At 37.3% G+C, this 18,705-nt stretch overlaps 1 protein-coding gene across 1 annotated transcript in view; it reads left to right on the top strand.

Moving 5' to 3' along the window:
- The window catches only part of Wdr7 (WD repeat domain 7), a 276,473-nt gene that overhangs the window by 38,056 nt on the left and 219,712 nt on the right, over positions 1–18,705 (top strand). Inside the window, exons 13-14 of the mRNA XM_005356195.2 lie at positions 12,646–12,841; positions 16,355–16,569. Coding sequence (XP_005356252.1) covers positions 12,646–12,841; positions 16,355–16,569 — 411 coding nt within the window. The remainder of the gene's footprint in view (positions 1–12,645; positions 12,842–16,354; positions 16,570–18,705) is intronic.

Genomic DNA, 18,705 nt, shown 5'->3' on the forward strand with positions numbered 1-18,705 from the left:
CTTTGAAAGGAAGTTGGAGAAAACAGTCAGCTGTAAGCACTTGTGACTTGAAATGGCCAGTGTGCAGTTAGGCCAGAGAGAAACAGACGAGAAGTAGACAAGGCCTGGGTTTCTCGTGTTTGTAATTCTCTGCTACCACTGGAGCTAGTTAAACCATTGCTAGTGTTAGTCTTTTCTTGTGTAAATTTGGGGTAGAGGGAGCCTAATTCTGAGGAGATTTTTGCCCATTTGTGGTATGGAGTGAGCTTTTATAACTGTGCTTTGTCTCCTGTGTGCCCTATCCCAGATATAGCGGGTGGTTTTGAACTTGTTTAAGCTAAGAATTAGTCTGTTTTCAAGAGAAAAATTTAACTTTGAAACTTTTAGAGAGGGTGGGAGGAAGAATTTATTGTTTATAATTCTTTAATTGACATGGTAATTGTCCATTTTGGGTGGACTACCAAGCATTTCAATAATTCAGCATTTTTTATTACATGAAATAGAAATTTCGAGATATGAAGAGATTGGGTGAAAGGTTTTATTTCCTCATAATTTTTTAGAAAATAGTCCTAAATTGTACTATGCCTCGCTGCTCATTGCCTGGAATTGGGGTTTTCAACTGCCTAAAAAGCCCTCATTTCTTTGTGATGGTCCAGAGTGGATCACAGAGGGGAGCAGCTATTACCTTTGCAGGGCCTTTAGGATGACCTCCCCATCATGAGAGGGAAATTTTGCCCCTTCTATTGATTTCCTCTGGACATACATTAAACCAGTCACTGCTCTCTTGCCTACTAGTGTGCTCTCAAGGTTAGGTTTCTTTGTGTGCTTGATACAACTGAGACTGCAAGCCAGTATCTCTTTTAAACAAAGATATAATTAGCGCATAGGTTTCTTTAATATGCTGTTAGGAAAGTGGCATGGTTTCCTTCAGAATATCCAGCTTAGAAAAGTGAGGACGGTATCTAAATCATGAGAAAGCAAATCTTTGCTTCTATGAGAGACACACAGGTCGTTGTTGTTCTCTAGGAAATGTGCAGCTATAAATAAGGGAAGGCAAGCAGATTGCAATCTACACTTCAGTTGTTTGTTAGCGTTCATGTTCTCAGTGGAGCCAAAAAACGGAAGCCGTTCCGTAGATAGCCAGCTGGGTTTCAGCGTGTGCTGATAGCACAGCGGTGGGGAGCTGGTTGGAGTGCAGAGCGGAGAAGGCAAGCATATTTGTGCACATGCATGCAAAAATTTACTTATTTATTTATTGATTGATTGATTAATCTGGGTTCTTGCTGTGTAGCCAAGACTAGGTTCAAACATGTGATTCTATTACTTAAGCCACCCAAGTGCATGTTACCATGTCTAGCACTGGTTGACACTTTTGAGTTGCTTAAAACAAAACAAATCCACACCACTACCACCACCACCAAAAAACCATTAGAATATTGCCGCGCACTGCGCCCCTGTGTCTGCATTCTTGCGCTGGCACCCAGTTACCAAGATTCGGGCAAGGGGTCTGGAGGTTAAAATACACAGACAGACAGTGACACAGGTCATCCTTGAATTCCCCAAGAATGCCCCCTTTATTGTGTTCAGGGGCAGATTATATAGAGATAGCCACGCCCCAGCCAAACCCACCAGAAACCACTCTCCTGCCATCAGGAACTCCTGAAGGTCTCGTGCTGAGAGCAACTGTAGGCACTCAGATCAGGATTACAAGAAATTCAAGATCTGGGTCTCACTGCTCCGAACAGAATATTTTCAGGGTTTTAGTATTTACCTATCTTGGTCCATAATGCCCATTGACTACATAAATGAAATGAAAGTTAACATTTTATTGTTTTAGACATGAAGTAAAAAATAATAAATTCAGTAGATGAAAAGATAAAAGAACTGTTCAAGGTATAGTGGAGGTGATCATTGAGTTGTTCAGTTGAAATTTTTATTGAATATAAATTGTTTGAAGTGCTATAAAATTTGTGAATATAACTTTAAGATATTGGTGGTTATGAAATGAAACTGTTCAGCACAGGTTTTCATATAAGAAAATGGTACTAAAAAGAAGGAACTAAGGTGCTTGAGGAAGTAGAAATGTTTAGGCGGACACCTCCGCATTGGCCCATCTAGTCATGCCTCAGAATAGGCCTAACTACACGTCAGAAAGATGAAGGCTGTGCTGCATAGTGATATAATAGTAATAATAGTGTAGGCATTATATGACCTTTTTTGTAGTTGGATAAGTATAGTCACTCTGGTAGTTCATATGCATCATTCCGTATAAACTAAAGAGCAAATCTCCATGATACTGTCGTTGTTAGCCACATTACATAGACAAATAGCATGCAGAGAAGTCATAGTTCTGATTCACAGTGCACAGATAGCGAGGCACAGAACTCAAATTTGATTTGAAGTCATCTGACTGGATGACATGAACTTGGCTTACAAGCATAGTGTCTCCTGGCAGATTTAGTCGTTCTTCAAAATTTTATTCCTCTATTTTTTTTTTAGTATTTTGTGTTATTGATTTATATAAGCATATATAATTTCAATAGGTTTATTCAATCAATTAAAATTATTGAAGATTGTTTTTAACCTTGTGAAGCAAAACAACCATCTTTCCTAAATTTCTAATTGCTTTTTTCTTTTTTTAAAAAAAAATTATTTATTTATTATGTATACAATATTCTGTCTGTGTGTATGTCTGCAGGCCAGAAGAGGGCACCAGACCTCATTACAGATGGTTGTGAGCCACCATGTGGTTGCTGGGAATTGAACTCAGGACCTTCAGAAGAGTAGGCAATGCTCTTAACCACTGAGCCATCTCTCCATCCCCAAATTCTAATTTCTTTACGAGGACTGTTGATTGCTCTCTTTTCCTGTAAATTATCTTTTAGTTTTTTTTTTCTTTTTTTTTTTTAGTCAGGTATAGAATCTTTCCATTTTAATTTCTCTTTTTTTCTCCTTTAAGCATATGGCATGGTTTTAAATTACAATCTGATTTATACTGATTTTTAAAATACTAGTCATAAGAAATATAAAGTTCACCTGTTTGTTATCCTTCTATATAAGAATACTGCATTTTATTTATTTTGATATATTTTCCAACTGGCTTTAAAAACTCATTTACTGGGGCCGGAGAGATGGCTCAGAGGTTAGAGAGCATTGACTGATCTTCCAGAGTTCCTGAGCTTACAACCATCTACAGTGAGATCTGATGCCCTGTTTCTGGCCTGCAAGCATACATGCAGGCTGAATACTGTGTATATAAGAAATAAATATTAAAAAATAAAAACCCACTTGTTACATACTTTGGTTCTACTGTAGATATAGTTATCTATACATACTGTGTCTTCATTTAATGTTCTAATAAATTTTTCTCCAGTTGTATTTACTCATATGAGTAATCACTGAGAACTGTGTACTATTTATTGGGTGATCATGCCATATTAACAGTTCTACTTTATATACATAGTTGTTACCAGTTTCTAGTTTTGTAAATATACAATATTGATTATTTTTGTGTGGAAAAAGTTCTTTCATTTGTGTGTGTGTGTGTGTGTGTGTGTGTGTGTATATTTACAAAAGATTCATTTATTTTATTTTATTTGTTTATCAGTATGTATGTATACGACCTGTATGTCTGGTACCTCCAGAGGTGTCAGATATCTTGGTACTGGAGTTATAGAAGGTTGTAAGCTGCCCTGTGGGTTCTGGTAAATGAACTCATATCCTATGCAAAAGCACCAAGTGTTCTTAATCTCTGAGCCATCTTTCCCACCTCAGTTGGAAATATTTTCTTATATTGATTTTATACACACACACACACACACACACTTGCTATTAGAAACTCAAAATTTTTATATGATGGGCTGTTAATGTCTGTAAGGTTACTAAATTGTTTTCTGCCCCTAATAGTTATTTCATTGCCTGCTACCACTTCCATGCTTACCTGTCCATATTCCATTTTAATGGAAATAAGAATAACATCCTCTTCAGAGGGTGGTTGTGAGTTTTTTCTGAATTATTGTAAAACATTTAGAATATAGCCTAGCAATGTAAAAAGCCATTAACTTTTACAGTATTAGTTTTTATTATCTTTGACAAAATATGCAGGTGAAAATAATCTCTTACTGTTTGATTCTTTGGTTACTAATTTTATTACTAATTTTCTGTGAGAATTGTAGAATGTATGTGCTTACTTGAGATTGGAGGCCAGAAGTCAATCTTGGGTCATTCTTCAGAAGCTGTCCACCTTGTTTCTGAGACAGGAGTTCTTATTATTCTGGAGCTTCCCGAACCGGGAGAGCCTCAAGGATATGATCTCTGCAGTTGTGGTGCCGAGATTATAAGGCCATGCCGTAAGGCTGGCTAATTTGCATGGGTTCTGTAGAGTTTTTCTTCTTTCCCTCCCTTCCTTTTTCCCTCCCTCCCTTCTTCTCTTCCTTTTTCTTTGATTTGTTTTGTGATTTTCAAGATAGGATTTATGTGTGTAATACTGGGTGTCCTGAACTCTGTAGACCAGGCTGGCCTTGAACTCAGAGATCCACCTGTTTCTGCCTCTAGAATGCTGGGGTTAGAGGTGTGTGCCATCCCCACCTAGGTACCTTTCTTTTCTTTAATCTATATATATTTCAGTTTATGTAACTTAGTTTATGGGAAGCTTTTCTTTTTGGTATAGTTTTACATTTTTGAAGCTTGGAATCCCCTCCCTGCTAAAAGGTTCAATAAAGCTTGAGTAAGGCAGTGATTGAATTAAAAACAAATATGAAACTTTTTTATAACTGTAGGATGAGAAAAGAATAAAAATTCTCATTTCTAATATAACAAAATCACTATATTATTTTTAAATTAATTTTTCTCTGGCATTGTCCGAATCTTGTGTAGAATATTCATATTTGTTTGCTGTTTTTGAATAACAATGTAGAGTCTACCCATCTTGTATCTTTACTGTAAATAAATATAATTACACTATATATCTGTTTACACTAGGAAATATAAATATATATTTACCATCTATATATGTAATGAATAAAAGAGGATGTTAAAGTTATCATTGGAGGTAATGTTATTCATGTAGTTTTTTGTCAGTATTTTGGTTGGCTCATATAATCTTATAAAATAGATAATGAACAAACAGCTCCCCCTTGTTTTTTTAATAAAAGTTGATATTGAAAAAATTCTGTTTTGAGGCCATTTTGTGCAAGTATGCAAATGAAATTAATATTTAATTTCATAGACTGTACTTTTAGGTAGGATATTTAGAATGATAAATGACACGTTAAAGGCACTTTTATGTTCCAAAGAAAGAGTTCTGGGAAGTACAAGAAGTAATGAGTAAGAGACAAGTGGGATTGATTCATGAGCCAAAGCAGCTGGTCACTTACGGCTTTCTAGTGATGCGTATATTTAAAAGGTAACACAATCAAGGATATTTATATGAAGAGAAAATTATTCAGAAAGATACAAGACTGGTCCTAAAAATGCCAACAAAGGAATAACTTAGTCAGGAAACAAACTAGCAAATTTAGAAAATGAGAATTAATATTATTTACACTGGAATCCACTGGAAAATGGAATCATCCCCCAGGGAGCTAGTGGGTAGGCTAAACCAGCTGCCTGTAATTTCTGTAAGTCTTGCTTAAGAACACATTACATGAGAGCTTTCTGGGAATGCTTTAAAACGGGTAAGGGCAGACTGGATGACCCAGGTGGTATGTTCTGACTCGCAGACACCGAGATAACGCGTGCATTCTGCTCTTCAGCACTGATGCACTGAAGAAGGGGGGATTATTTACTGGCAATTTCAATGAACATTTTTAAATATTAGGATTAGATTTCTTTGAAAACTAAATATCTGTCTTGATGTTTTGATTTAATATTTTTCCACTTCTCCTTATTCCAGCTATCTTATTTTTTCACCAAAAAGAATTTTCTTTGACTAAATACCTTGTTGTTGGTTGTTAGCCTTTACTTTTAACTTAGCATTTGAGGTCATTGCTATATATTGCTTTTAACACATAATTAATATTGTAAAGAATTATAACCTATGAAATACTGCCAGTGATAGACTGCTTAGTCCAGGCAGCACAGATTCGCTATAGCAATGAAACACTTTTTAATGGGATTGATAGTTTGAGATCAGTTGAGGACAGTGGTTACAGAGGTTAAAATTGTGAGATTCTCAATTGGGTTATGGGAAGAAATACGAGAACTTCTATTTCTTCTTTTAAGTCTTAGTAAATGTAAGTTTCTGAACATTTACATGGGTGGGCAGTGTTACCATCACTAATTTCAAAAATCATGGTACATGTTGCCACAGAGAGGTAGGTGTCCAGAGGCTCTCTCACAAGTGTGCATCTAAAAATGTTTATATAAGGGATTTGTAGATTATGTTGTATAGAATAATAATAACAACAACAAAACAAAACTTCAGCACTGAACATTAACCTTAAGGTCTCAGGCATGTTAGATAAGTGCACTATCACTGAGCTACATTCCAGGACTTTTTCTCTTTAGAAATAATAACCCATTATGTAGCCGTGGCTGGCAGAGAACTCATGATCCTCTTGCCTCGCCTTGCATTGTATAGTTTCTAATATGGCTGTCACCACTGTTTTCTTTTCAGAAAGTCTTTTTCTGTGCCAATGAGTTCAAGGCTATTCCCCAGTTTCTTGTCTCTGAGATTCAGTGTTTATGTTGAGGTCTTTGAACTATTTTGAATTGAGTTTTGTGCAGCGTGATAAACATGGGCCTGTTTGGATTCTTCAGCTTGTAGCTGTCTAGTTCATCAGCACATTTGTTGAAGATGCTGTTTTTTTTCCCCAATGTGCATTTTTGGCTTCTTTATTAAAAATCAGGTGCCCATAGGTGTGTAGATTTTTGTTTGGGTCTTCAGTTTGATTTTATTGATCAATGTGTCTGTTTTTGTTCCAATTCTGTGCTGTTTTTATTACTATACCCCTGTAGTACATCTTGAAGGCAGGGATGGTGATAACTCCAATTGTTCTTTTATTATTCAGGATTGATTTAGCTATCTTGATCTTTTGTGTTTCCATGTGAAGCTAAAAACTGTCCCCTCAAGATTTTTGAAGAATTGTGTTGGAAATTTGTTGAGGATTGCATTGAACCTGTCAGTTGCTTTTGGTAGAAAAGCCATTTTTTATTATTAATTCTTCTAAGCCATTAGCATGGGATATTGTTTTAAAAAGATTTAATTATTTTTATTTTATGTTTGTAAGTGTTTATTTGCATGTGTGTAAGTGAGTGAGTGGCAAGTGTGAAATGTGCTCAGAAGCCAGAAGAGGGTGTTGGATACTTTAGAGTTGAAATTACAGATGATTATAAGGTGCCACGTGGGTGCCGGAAACCACACCTGGAATAAATCTTCAAAAGTTACACATGCTCATATCCTCTGAGCCATGGAAGTCATTTCCAATGAAAAATAGATCTTCTAATTAACCACACTGGATTTGAGCAATGATCATTGAAACACATTGGAAAGATGGACAAGGGTCATAGTTGCATAAAGTATTAGTATCCACTATCATCGACAGTGAAACCTTATAGTGATAATTGTTGTGCCTTGTGGTGTTGCCTAAATGAATGTTATTATGAGCATTAGTAAGTAATTCAAAATTCCATTTTAAGTTTGTTAATTTAAACCTTGAGTTAGCCTTTAAAAAGTTATGTATGTTTTATAATGTACATATATGCACAGAGGTACACATAATTTATACACCCTCACACCAAAATTTTTAAATCTGCAAATGATCAAAAGAATTTTGAGCTGGATTATTTCCCGATAAGAAATGATCAAAAGAATTTTGAGCTGGATTATTTCCCGATAAGATTTGGTGAAAATGTGTTACATTTGTAATTGAGTGACCTTGGTTATGTGTGTCTCTGTAACCATGTCGGCCTAGAACTTTCTATGTAGCCTAGCTTTGTCTTGAGCTATTCATATTCCTGTTGACTCAGCTTCTCAAACCCTGGGGTTACAAGTATGAGTCGCCATGCTTTATTTGTATAATCATTTTAATTACACCATCAAAATGTTTTATCCATTATCTTGTTATAATGCTGTTGTTTTAAATCATCTTCAGTTGGTGATTCCATGCTGAAGTAGTGGAATAATGAGTGCTGTTAATAGGTTATAGAATTAGTCATTATACATGAAGTAGATGTTTAGTGCTATGATCTCTAGAACTTACTCATAATGGAAATTGGATCTAAGTCAAGAAATGTGAGTCGTTAAATATTTTTAGGAAGTGCTTCTTTAATAATTCTGAGGACAGATAAGAACATGATAATTGTGTTTTAGCAAATCTTTTAAGTGCTTTCATCTAATAGATAGCTAAGAATTATTTATCATAATTATGTTCATTGAAGGAAAATTAATACCAAAGTAGTCCTTAAATGGTCTTTTTCCTTCTACATTAAATAGGTTAGGTATTTGCTTTGTTCTTTCTGTTCATACAGGCTTCAAAGGTAGCCATCAATGCAGAATTAATTAGTGGAATCAAAATTAATGAGATTTTGCTATATTGAGTAATTTCTGCTCTATTCTAGTTTTCTTTATATGAATTTGACTAGCAGTTTCTTGAAAGAAGGAAAATTAGGCTTATTTTAATTTATATTTAAAAATAGAAGACCATATTTTCGTATGAGTTAAGTACCTCTAATAACTATTCTTTCTTGATCTTAGTAATATTGATTTTTTATGTGTGTTTTCATTCTTGATTATTTTAGTTATTTCAAGAGTGTTTGCTGTAGTAAAGCTAAGGTTAATTCTCCAAACACTTTTATTATTTTCAGAGATGGTATGTAATTTTTATAAATGACCAAACAACATTTTGTGGGATACTTGCCAACTTCATTATTATTGCATTGTAAGAGAAGACAAATCATGGGGACTGGGTCTGTAGCCCTGTTTTTAGAGTGCCTGCTTAGCTAACGTGAGTGATGTCCTGATTTTATTCTCTGACACCACAGAAAGCCAGGCCTGGTGGTGACATAGAACTGTAGTTCCAACACTCGATTGTTGGAGGCAGGATGATAGGTTCAACATCATTCTTATCTATATAAAGAGTTTAAGACCAGTCCAAGAAACATTCAGAAGTTCAAGGTCATCTTTGGCTACATAGTGAATTTCTATTTAGGTAAATTTATGTGTTAAGAAGATGTGTTGGGTGGCCATAAAGAGATAGATTTGGGACATTATAGTTTACTTTAAAACACATGTGTGTTTGTGTATGAAGGTGCATGTGCGTGCATGCTGGTATTCATACTTGCATGTGAACTGAGATTGGAGGTCAAAAGAGAATGTTGACTGTCCTTCTATCACTCTCAATATGCTTCTTTGAGGCAGGATCTCTCCCTGAATGTGGGGCTTGCATCTTGCCTGGGTTGGGACCCCAAGGTCCTCCTGTGTCTGCCCCATCTGGGCTGTGGAATGCATATTGGTGTTGCTTGGCTTGTTGCTTAGGTGCTGGGCTTTTAATTCCTGTCCTTATGTTCCCAGAACAAACACTGTTAGCCAATGCTTCATTCCTCCAGCTCCACATTCTAACAACATTTAAGACCTAAATGTCCTATAGTTTACTTGTAAAGCGTGTGCTATGCTCTTACCTAATATTTGTTCTGTATTTCCCTTATTTTTCTTCTGTATAAGAGCAATATGATACAACACTTTTCAGTATTCCTATGAAGATGGATTGCATTCTTTTCATATTTTAGAATGAGTCACCTATTTATCTTGGGCTTCCAGAGAGATAATAGCCCATCATTCCAGGGAGGTGGCAGATAAACCTCATGTATGGTGGCTGAGAGCTCACATCTTGAACCACAAGCACACAGCAGAAAGCATCCTGGGAATGGTGTGAGGTTTTGACACTTTCAAGCCTACCCCCAGTGATACATTTCCTCTAGCAAGGTCACAACTAACCCTTCTCAAACAGTTCTACCAACTGGGGACCAAAAATACAAACATGAGACTATGGGGGACATTCTTATTTAAACTATCACAAAGCCTATTGCCAGTGACATGCTTCCTCCAGCAAGGCCACAGCTCCTAAACTTACCCAAACAGCACCAACTTTCAGTGGTTGTCTGTAGCTGTGTATCTCTGATGTTGACATCTACAGTAGATTCTAATCTTAGCTCTAACAGACACAGGAACCAATACTGACTATATTCCTCAATATTTTAAATGAGATTCCTTTGCACTTGGCAAGTTGAAAATTCAACAGTTACACATGAGTACTTGAGGCACTAATGAAGGACTAGCTTTTTTTTTTTTTCTTTTCAAAGACAGTGTTTCACTGTGTAGCCCAAACTGGCTACTAACTTCTTCAATACCTCCCCCACCCCCAGTGAAATGCTGTCTAATGAAAGAGGTAATCCCTAGTGCCTGGGTGACAATATGCTATGATGACCTGCCAGTATTAACTCCACCTGGGTTGTGGTTGATGTGTGTATGCATTTGTGAGGGGTGGTGTTGTGTGTGGTTCCTGTGTGTGTGCATGTGTGAGGGGTGGTGTTGTGTGTGGTTGACGTGTGTATGCATGTGTGAGGGGTGTTGTGTGTGGTTGATGTGTGTATGCATGTGGGAGGGGTGTTGTGTGTGGTTAATGTGTGTATGCATGTGTGAGGGGTGGTGTGGTGTGTGGTTGTGTGTATGCATGTGTGAGGGGTAGTGCAAAATAGAAAACACTCATTGCCTACTGATATTGCACTCATCTAATTAGAAAGTGAATGAGTAATTTGACAAGTTCAAGGTTAGTGCTGACAACAACTCATGGGCGTGCACGGCATCCATTCTTTTAAACTCGAGTTAGCAATATATGTCTTGTGCAACTGATTGATGGTGAAAGTAGAGACCTGATCATGTGTGTATTTGCCCAGTTTTATTCTGTTGTGGCTAAATTTAAATTGCTTTTTAGTTTGTCAGTTTTTATTTAATTGGTAATTGTATTAATTTGTATGTGTCGGAAATCTGCTTATTTTAAGTTGATAGTATTGTCTTTTTAAGGAAAAAAAGTCATTGGATATTTATAAACAAGCTTAATAAATACCTAAGACAATTCTGTGTAATGCTTTAAGTAAATTTTGCAGTGTGTCCCTGAACTTAGTTTTCTTAACTTTATGATTGCTTGCAATTATAAATATTCACCAGAGTCAAAATATAGCAAACTCACGGTGAAGAGAGAGTGGGCAGAGCAGGTGGGACCAGTGAGAACCACATTCAGATGCATACCCAGGATGCTGCACCGAGATCAAGAGAAAGCTTAGTCTTGAGCTTTGAGCATTCTTAACAGGAAAGGACCCAAGCACAGCAGCTTCCCGAGAGTGCTTTAATAAAATTGTGGCCAAACAAGTTTAGATATGAATGATGTTATAGATCCTTGTCGAACAGCTATGTTCACATCAGCATTGTAAAGGTTTTGGGAAATCCTGTGGTTAAAATTGGAACTGAGGATGAGTGGTATTTGCCTCCAATTCCAGTACTTGGTTGGTTGAGGCAGGCGTATCATAAATCCAAATCCAGCTTGGTCTAAACCAAGACACTAGGTTCAAAAACAAAGCAAAGCAAACACAAAAACAGTGTCAATAAAACAAGAGCTATGCACCTCCAGTTTTCCTCCTACATACTTGCTGCCCCCTTGCTCCCTGCCCCTTTCACCTGACAACTGTTGACATTTCTTTCCTGGAGAAGTAGGGAAATGTTGCTTTTAGCTCACAGCGCGGTGTTTGGGCAGGAGAAGCAGAGCATTGTGTATTTGCAGGTTTCCCTTCCAGGCCCTGTGTATAAAGCAGATTCTGTGCATGTTATGGGCCTTATTTCTAGAGCGGTAGTCATAATAAATTCAGATGCTTGCTGTCATATGGTTAAGTTCTAAATTGCTTACAAACTGTCCTATAGACATTCACAGTCTTTAGATTTTAATTTCTGTGCTGTAGATTCAGCTTTCTTGCTAGTGAAAATCTTTCTCTGCTTATTTGTAAATGGTACTGTTTTAAAGGGAAATTGATGGGCAGAGGTTAGCGATGAGCAGGGAATACACTGAAGACTGTCCAGCCAGCTCTCTGTTAGGTGAAGTGCTGCACCTTCTGCCATTATAAGCAGAGACCACAACGGGGACAGGATTGTCAGTCTGCAGATAATGTGTGATAGCTGTGGTCCTCAAGGAGTGATTTTCTTGCAGCTCTGTGAGGTCATGATGTTGGGACAAAAGGGCAGAGAGGAGCATGGGCCTAAATGACTCCTGGACAGAAAGTTAGATACACCACAGAAAGCTTCTCTCTCAGGAAACAAAAGTTAGTTCAGGTTGTGGGACGAGACCACTTGACAGATCACCCAACCCCTACCTCCCTACTGCCCTGTTCTGCCTTCCCATATATATATGGCAATCACTTTTGTGAAGTCTTTTTCGTATTTTAATGACAGCCTTCCAGTTTTAACCTTTATGTTATATGAATTTAAAAGCAAATCCATTTGAACCCCAAACTTTTAATTTATAACATCAAGGAAGAAATTGTTCAAAATACCTAAATATTGTGGTTGTTTTTCAGTGGAACATACATATAAGTAATTTTCATTTAAGTTATTGGGAGACAAGCTCTATCTTACTCTTTTTTTAATGTAAATATAATGAAGGTTTCTTTCCCTTTTTTTAGGCAAGAGTTCAACATTGCATCTGTTCTGTAGCCAGTGACCACTCAGTAGGACTTCTAAGTTTACGGGAGAAAAAATGCATCATGTTGGCATCGCGCCACCTGTTTCCTATTCAGGTGATCAAGTGGAGGCCGTCGGATGACTACCTGGTGGTGGGATGCACAGACGGCTCTGTGTATGTCTGGCAGATGGACACTGGTAAGAATAAACATGGAGAAGGGATAGGAAGTTAAAAGGATGCTTTTGATTTCCTGAACGTAGTTCTTTATATGAAAATAATGTATTTATACTTCTTATAACTATCTGTTCTCATATTATTTTTATCCATAAAGGCCTGTGTAGCATCCATCTTTTTGGAGTAATCTGTAAATCTTGTAGAGTGGTTTGACAGCTCTTAAAGGCATGCAATTGAGGATAATGTGCAGAGGACGACAAATTTGCAGTGATGTCGACGCTATTCATGGGATTAATTGCCAAGCAAGTTGAAAGAGCTAGTTTTGTCTCATGCTCAGAAACAATAGAAAAAGATAAAAACAACGGTAGAGGATTTGCAAACCGAAATCATTAAAAAGGTAGAAATAGTGAAGAGAAACAAAGCTGAAACCAAGAATTGAAAACTTTAATATCCCAGCTAGAAAGTTCAGGGGAAACCTTTAAGGTAGAATGGACCAAGTATAAGACAGAATATCATGTCTCAAAGATAAAGTAGAGGAATTGGACCACTCAAGAAAGAATATGAAAAATGAAAAAACAAAGACAAAAGGAACCTGGAAGAACTTTGTTACATTATGAAAAGCCAAATATTTGAACTATAGACATAGATGAAGGAGAAGAATGCAAGTCATTGGCATAGATAAGATTTTTAACAACACCCTCAGAGAAAACGCCTCAAATCAAGGGAAAGACACACCCATACAGATGCAAGTAGCACAGAACATCAGGCAGACAGGGCTTGAGAAGATAGGACCTACAGCATATTATTCATAGTTCTGTGTATCCTATTTGAACATAGTGCTGCAAGGCTTAAAATTAACAGCAAACAAATCATGACTTGTATATAGTACAAAAGCTCATTGAAATGAAGCAAATAATCACTGAATGTTGAATGGTAAATGAAATAAAAGGAATAGAAAAATTCCGGAACTAAATGACAATGTAAGCACAATACAATGATACCTCTGGGACACATTATAAAATAGCTCTGCAAGTGAAACTATAGTTCTAAGTGCCTACATTAAAAAGCTAGAAGGAACCCAGATGACTGACTTGATGATACTAAAATCTAGACTATAAAAGAAATAATAAAAACCAGAGCAGAAATTATTGAAACAAACAAAACAATACAAAGAACCAATATATGATAAATAGATTATCAGATTGTTCAAATACCAAACAAACTCAGACTGTCATAAAGGGATAATTTAAAAATTTGTGCTCCATTAAATTGGAAAATATAAATGAAATGAATTAATTTCTAGGTTCATCCAAACCACCAGACTTAAACCAAGAAGAAATCAACAATCTAACAGAGCCACAATAAATGAAGAAAAAAGCCTTTTGATTAAAATCAGCCAGGCCCAGATGGATTTACAGCAGAATCTTACCAGGCTTTCTAAGATCTACAGCTAATCCTGCTTACATTAATAAAAAAATAGATGCAGAAGGAATACTTTTAAAATCTATCTATGAAGCCAGTGTGCCTAACTGTAGTACCCAAACCAGGTAATACACGGAAAAAAAGGAAACCATAGGCCAACCTGTCCAATTAACATAATTAAAAAAAACTCAGTAACAAACCAGTTAATGGCATACCTAAAAGGATTTTCACCATCACCAAGTCGACTTTTTCCCAGAGATGCAAGGATGGTTCAGTAAATGTAATAAACCACATACATTGGCTTAGAGACAAAAAGTACATGATCACGTCAAAAGATGCAGGAAAATCCCTTGTTAAAAGCCAGCATGTCTTCTTAATAAAAAAGCCTAGTTTGTAGGACTTGAGAGAACATATTCTAACATAATTAAGGCTATAGATTATAAAACCAAAGCCAGTATCCCTCAATGATAAAAAACGTCAAGCAATCCCTTTGCATTTGCAAAGGAAAAACAGCAACTGAAATATGACACATGAATGAGTAAGAGAGATATTTGAGGGTATCTAACCTAAACCCAACCAGCAGAGGTGATTTTTAAACAAGCAGAAAAGCACTCAGTGTGAGCAGGTTCACTTTTGAGCCCCCCGTTCCCCAGACACTATGTTGATGGCTCAAGTAGCTTTCAGAGTTTAAATACATTTCATACATCAAATCCTGCCTGAATCTGATTTATAGAGCTTCATTTTTTATTGATATGATAAATAAATAAGTTTAATAAATAAATAATGTCAGTACCTTCAGGATGTACCTTCGTGACTCTACAGGGGCCTTTATATCACTAGCTACAACTTGAACAGCAAGAAGAGGATAAACAAAGTGTTGAAATACAAAATAAATCTGGCTTCCTTGCTTCTATTTATTTACTTTTCCCTACCATGGATTTGCAAGAACTCTATCTGAAGCTGTCAAATAAATATGCAATTAGCCAGCTAGTAGTTCATGCTACACATAGGCATATTAGAGTGACAAAACACCCCCAACTGACTAGCTCTTGTGTAGTTTATAGTTCTGGGCTTGAAGAGGCAGGTAAAAGTTTAAGTAAGAGAGCTGTCTTCACAGTTAAAAGCACTTACTGCTACTGCAGAAGACTCAAGTTCAGTTCCCAGCATCTGCATGGCAGCTCACAGCTGTCTGCAACTCGACTTTCAGAGGCTCTGACTCCCTCTTCTAGGCTTTGCAGGCATCAAGCATTTGTGCAGTGCACACACATGCATGCAGCCAAAACAGCCATGAGAATAATTTTATCTTAAAAACATTTAATATACAGTTGGTGAGCTGGTAATTAGAATTATGGAGACACTAAACAGAAAAGAAACTAAAATAATCTGGGATTCTGAAAGGTGGTAATGAAGCTCAGGTTATGCAGGAGGAGGTCTGTGTTCTAACCTAAGAAGTATGCAGATGGAGATAAACGGAAGGGAAGGCAAGAGGAGGTACTTGAAGTTGCTCTGAGTAGAAATAGTACTTATTTCATACACACAGGAAACATTTAATTCGTGAAACTAAGACTCTCAAAGGGGGTGTAGCACAGTGGTAGGACACTTCCTGCCTAGCATGTATGAGGCCTGGGCTTGATAAGCAGCATTGAAGAAGAAATTTTTGCAAGACTAAATGGAGAAGACAGAATACTTCCTTTCCTTCCTGTTATTGGATGCTCCTTAGAGAAACAAAGGCTTCAGAAATGATTGAAGGAGAAAATGGACCCATTTTAGTTTTGTTGTTGTTTAATGTCGACAGACAACTACAAGAAAGGTGAGCTCATTGGTGTTTGCAAGTGATGTGGAAGTGACAGACTAGTCAAAAACACCATCCAGGGAAACGGGGAAAAGCGTGGCTTTGAATTGCTTTTGCTGGGAAGGTGTACGAAGCCTTAAGGGAGAGGAATAATTGTGGACTCTACATGGAGACTGAGTATACAAAGGAAGCACAAGGGAATGTTTGTGAGTGAGTACTGATGAGACATTCCTACAGAAACTACTATGCCCTTCCCTTTCTGTACCCAGACAAACACAAGTTCATAGGATTGTGACCTAAGTGCAGCCCTGCTGCCTTCCAGGTGCACTGGACCGCTGTGCGATGGGGATAACGGCCGTGGAGATACTGAACGCTTGCGATGAGGCCGTTCCTGCTGCAGTAGACTCTCTTAGTCATCCCGCAGTGAACCTGAAACAAGCCATGACAAGACGTAGTCTTGCTGCCCTTAAAAATATGGCCCACCATAAGCTGCAAACCCTTGCAACTAACCTCTTGGCTTCTGAGGCCTCTGATAAGGTGAGCTTTGTATGTTGCTTCAGTGTGTGGGTTCCATGGGAGGTCATTTAGGTCATTTAGGTTTGGGTGTCTCTGAATTTTGAGAGGCAACACTGATGCAAAATAATCCTGTGGTTTTTTTAGTTGGATGTATCCAGCATAACTTTGGATTGTTTGCCATACTAAACATTTTAACAAAGTAAATTATTTTTTTTGCCATTCAAATATCTTAAAACTATATTTAATGAACTAAGTCTGATTTTTCTAACTGACATTTACCATCAAGACACTAGCTAAATCTCCATCCGGCAGAAGGTTGCACCAGCAGTCCCAAGTCATTAATCTAGTCCCCGTCCTTCGTTTTACAAAGCTCAGCCCTTTGTTCATTGTGTGGTTTCCGTTTACATTTTTTTAATGGTTAAACTTGTGTATAAATGCTGAAGGGGTTGAAAGGTTCACCTGTAAACTGATAATTAGCCATTAATCAGTGATCTGGCAGTATATGAAATACTGCAGACTATCCCATAAACACATCCTCCAGTAATTGGCACTGATATCACCCTTTGATCAAGCTTTTTTTTTTGTCCCCCAAGACATTAATGTTTTATTGGCTCTGTTGTATTTTATATTTCATTAGTTAGACTTGGGGAATCCTTCTGTGGCTTTGCTCCATGCTTTCAGGTTCAGGCTCTAAAGTTTGAGGAGAAATCACAGCTTAGATGTGTTTGTTGTGCTTTTCGTTCATTTCAAAGAATCATATATTCTACCTACGAAGTCATTGTTTCATACGATTTGACATGATCTTAATTCTGTGCGTATGTGTAAACAAGGTACTAAAGAAAGCATGTGTCTGTGTTTTGTTTTGTTTTCCTTGTTAATAAATTTAAGAAATTAAAGACACATTCTTTTTCTTGATGGTAGCTTCTAGAAATACAAAAACAGGAAAATAATTATATAGCAGGAGAATTGTAGAAAACTATGCAGTATATAGTCCTAGTTACGAATGGCTTTCATGAGTGGTCATGGTTCATTATGTGCCTTTACAGTCTTGCTTGCCCCTCTTTGACTAGCATATTTTATAGTGCAGTTGGTGGTAAAAGCAGCAGACAGCTGCTGTAGATTCCTGCCTACACAGGAATCAGTTATAGAAGAGGGAAAAGGCCGAGGAAGCTGAGGCTGCAGGATAATCACTTCATGAAAAATGTATGTTGGCTGTACCATTAAGGATTTCTCTTAACTGTTTGTGCGTGCTGTCACAGTCTCTGTGAGTTCTTATGTGTTGTGTCAAGAAGATGCTGCTTCCTTGGAGTCATCTACTACCTCTGGCTCCTAGAAGCTTTTCCTTTTTTTAATACCAGATAGATCCCTAAGCCTTGAGGGAAGGGGTTTGATAAAATTTTCCTTTTAGGACTGAGATCTCCAAGGTTTCTTACTGTTTTCACATTGTCCATTTGTAGGTCTCTGTGTTAGTTGTGATATAATATAATGAAGAAGCTTCTGATGTTGGCTTAGCAGTGAACTGATTTATGGGTATAGATAGCAGAATGTCATTAGGAGTCATTTTATCGCTATATTTTTTTTTTAGCAGAATAATAGTAGTAGGTTTTCCCCTAGGGCCCATGACCTCTCTGTTGTGTGATATCTTTGGCTTTTTGGGGGGCCTACCACCTAGCTCCCAAATAAATCATACATGAAAGCTTATTCTTAGTTATGAATGCTTGGCTGTAACTTGGCTTGTTTCTTGCCAGCTTTACTTACGTTAATCCAACTACCTTTTGCCTCTGGGCTTTTATCTTTCTCTTTTTCTGTATACCTTACTTTACTTCTTTCTCCGTGGCTTGCTGTGTAGCTTAGTGGCTGGCCCCTGGTGTCTTCCTCTCATTGTTCTCTTGCTCCTTGTTCTCTCTCCTCCCAGATTTCCTATTTATACTCTCTGTCTGCTAGCCCCACCTAGCCTTGCTATTGGCCGTTCATTTCTTTATTAGGACCATCAGGTGTTTTAGACAAGCACAGTAACACAGCTTCAAAGAGTTAAACAGATGCAGCGTAAAGAAAAGTCACACAAGAGCCAGGCAATGGTGGAGCACGCCTTTAATCCCAGCACTCGGGAGGCAGAGGCAGGGAGTTCGAGACCAGCCTGGTCTACAAGAGCTAGTT

The sequence above is a fragment of the Microtus ochrogaster genome, chromosome 18 (assembly GCF_000317375.1).
Source record: "Microtus ochrogaster isolate Prairie Vole_2 chromosome 18, MicOch1.0, whole genome shotgun sequence".
Classification (NCBI taxonomy): domain Eukaryota; kingdom Metazoa; phylum Chordata; class Mammalia; order Rodentia; family Cricetidae; genus Microtus; species Microtus ochrogaster.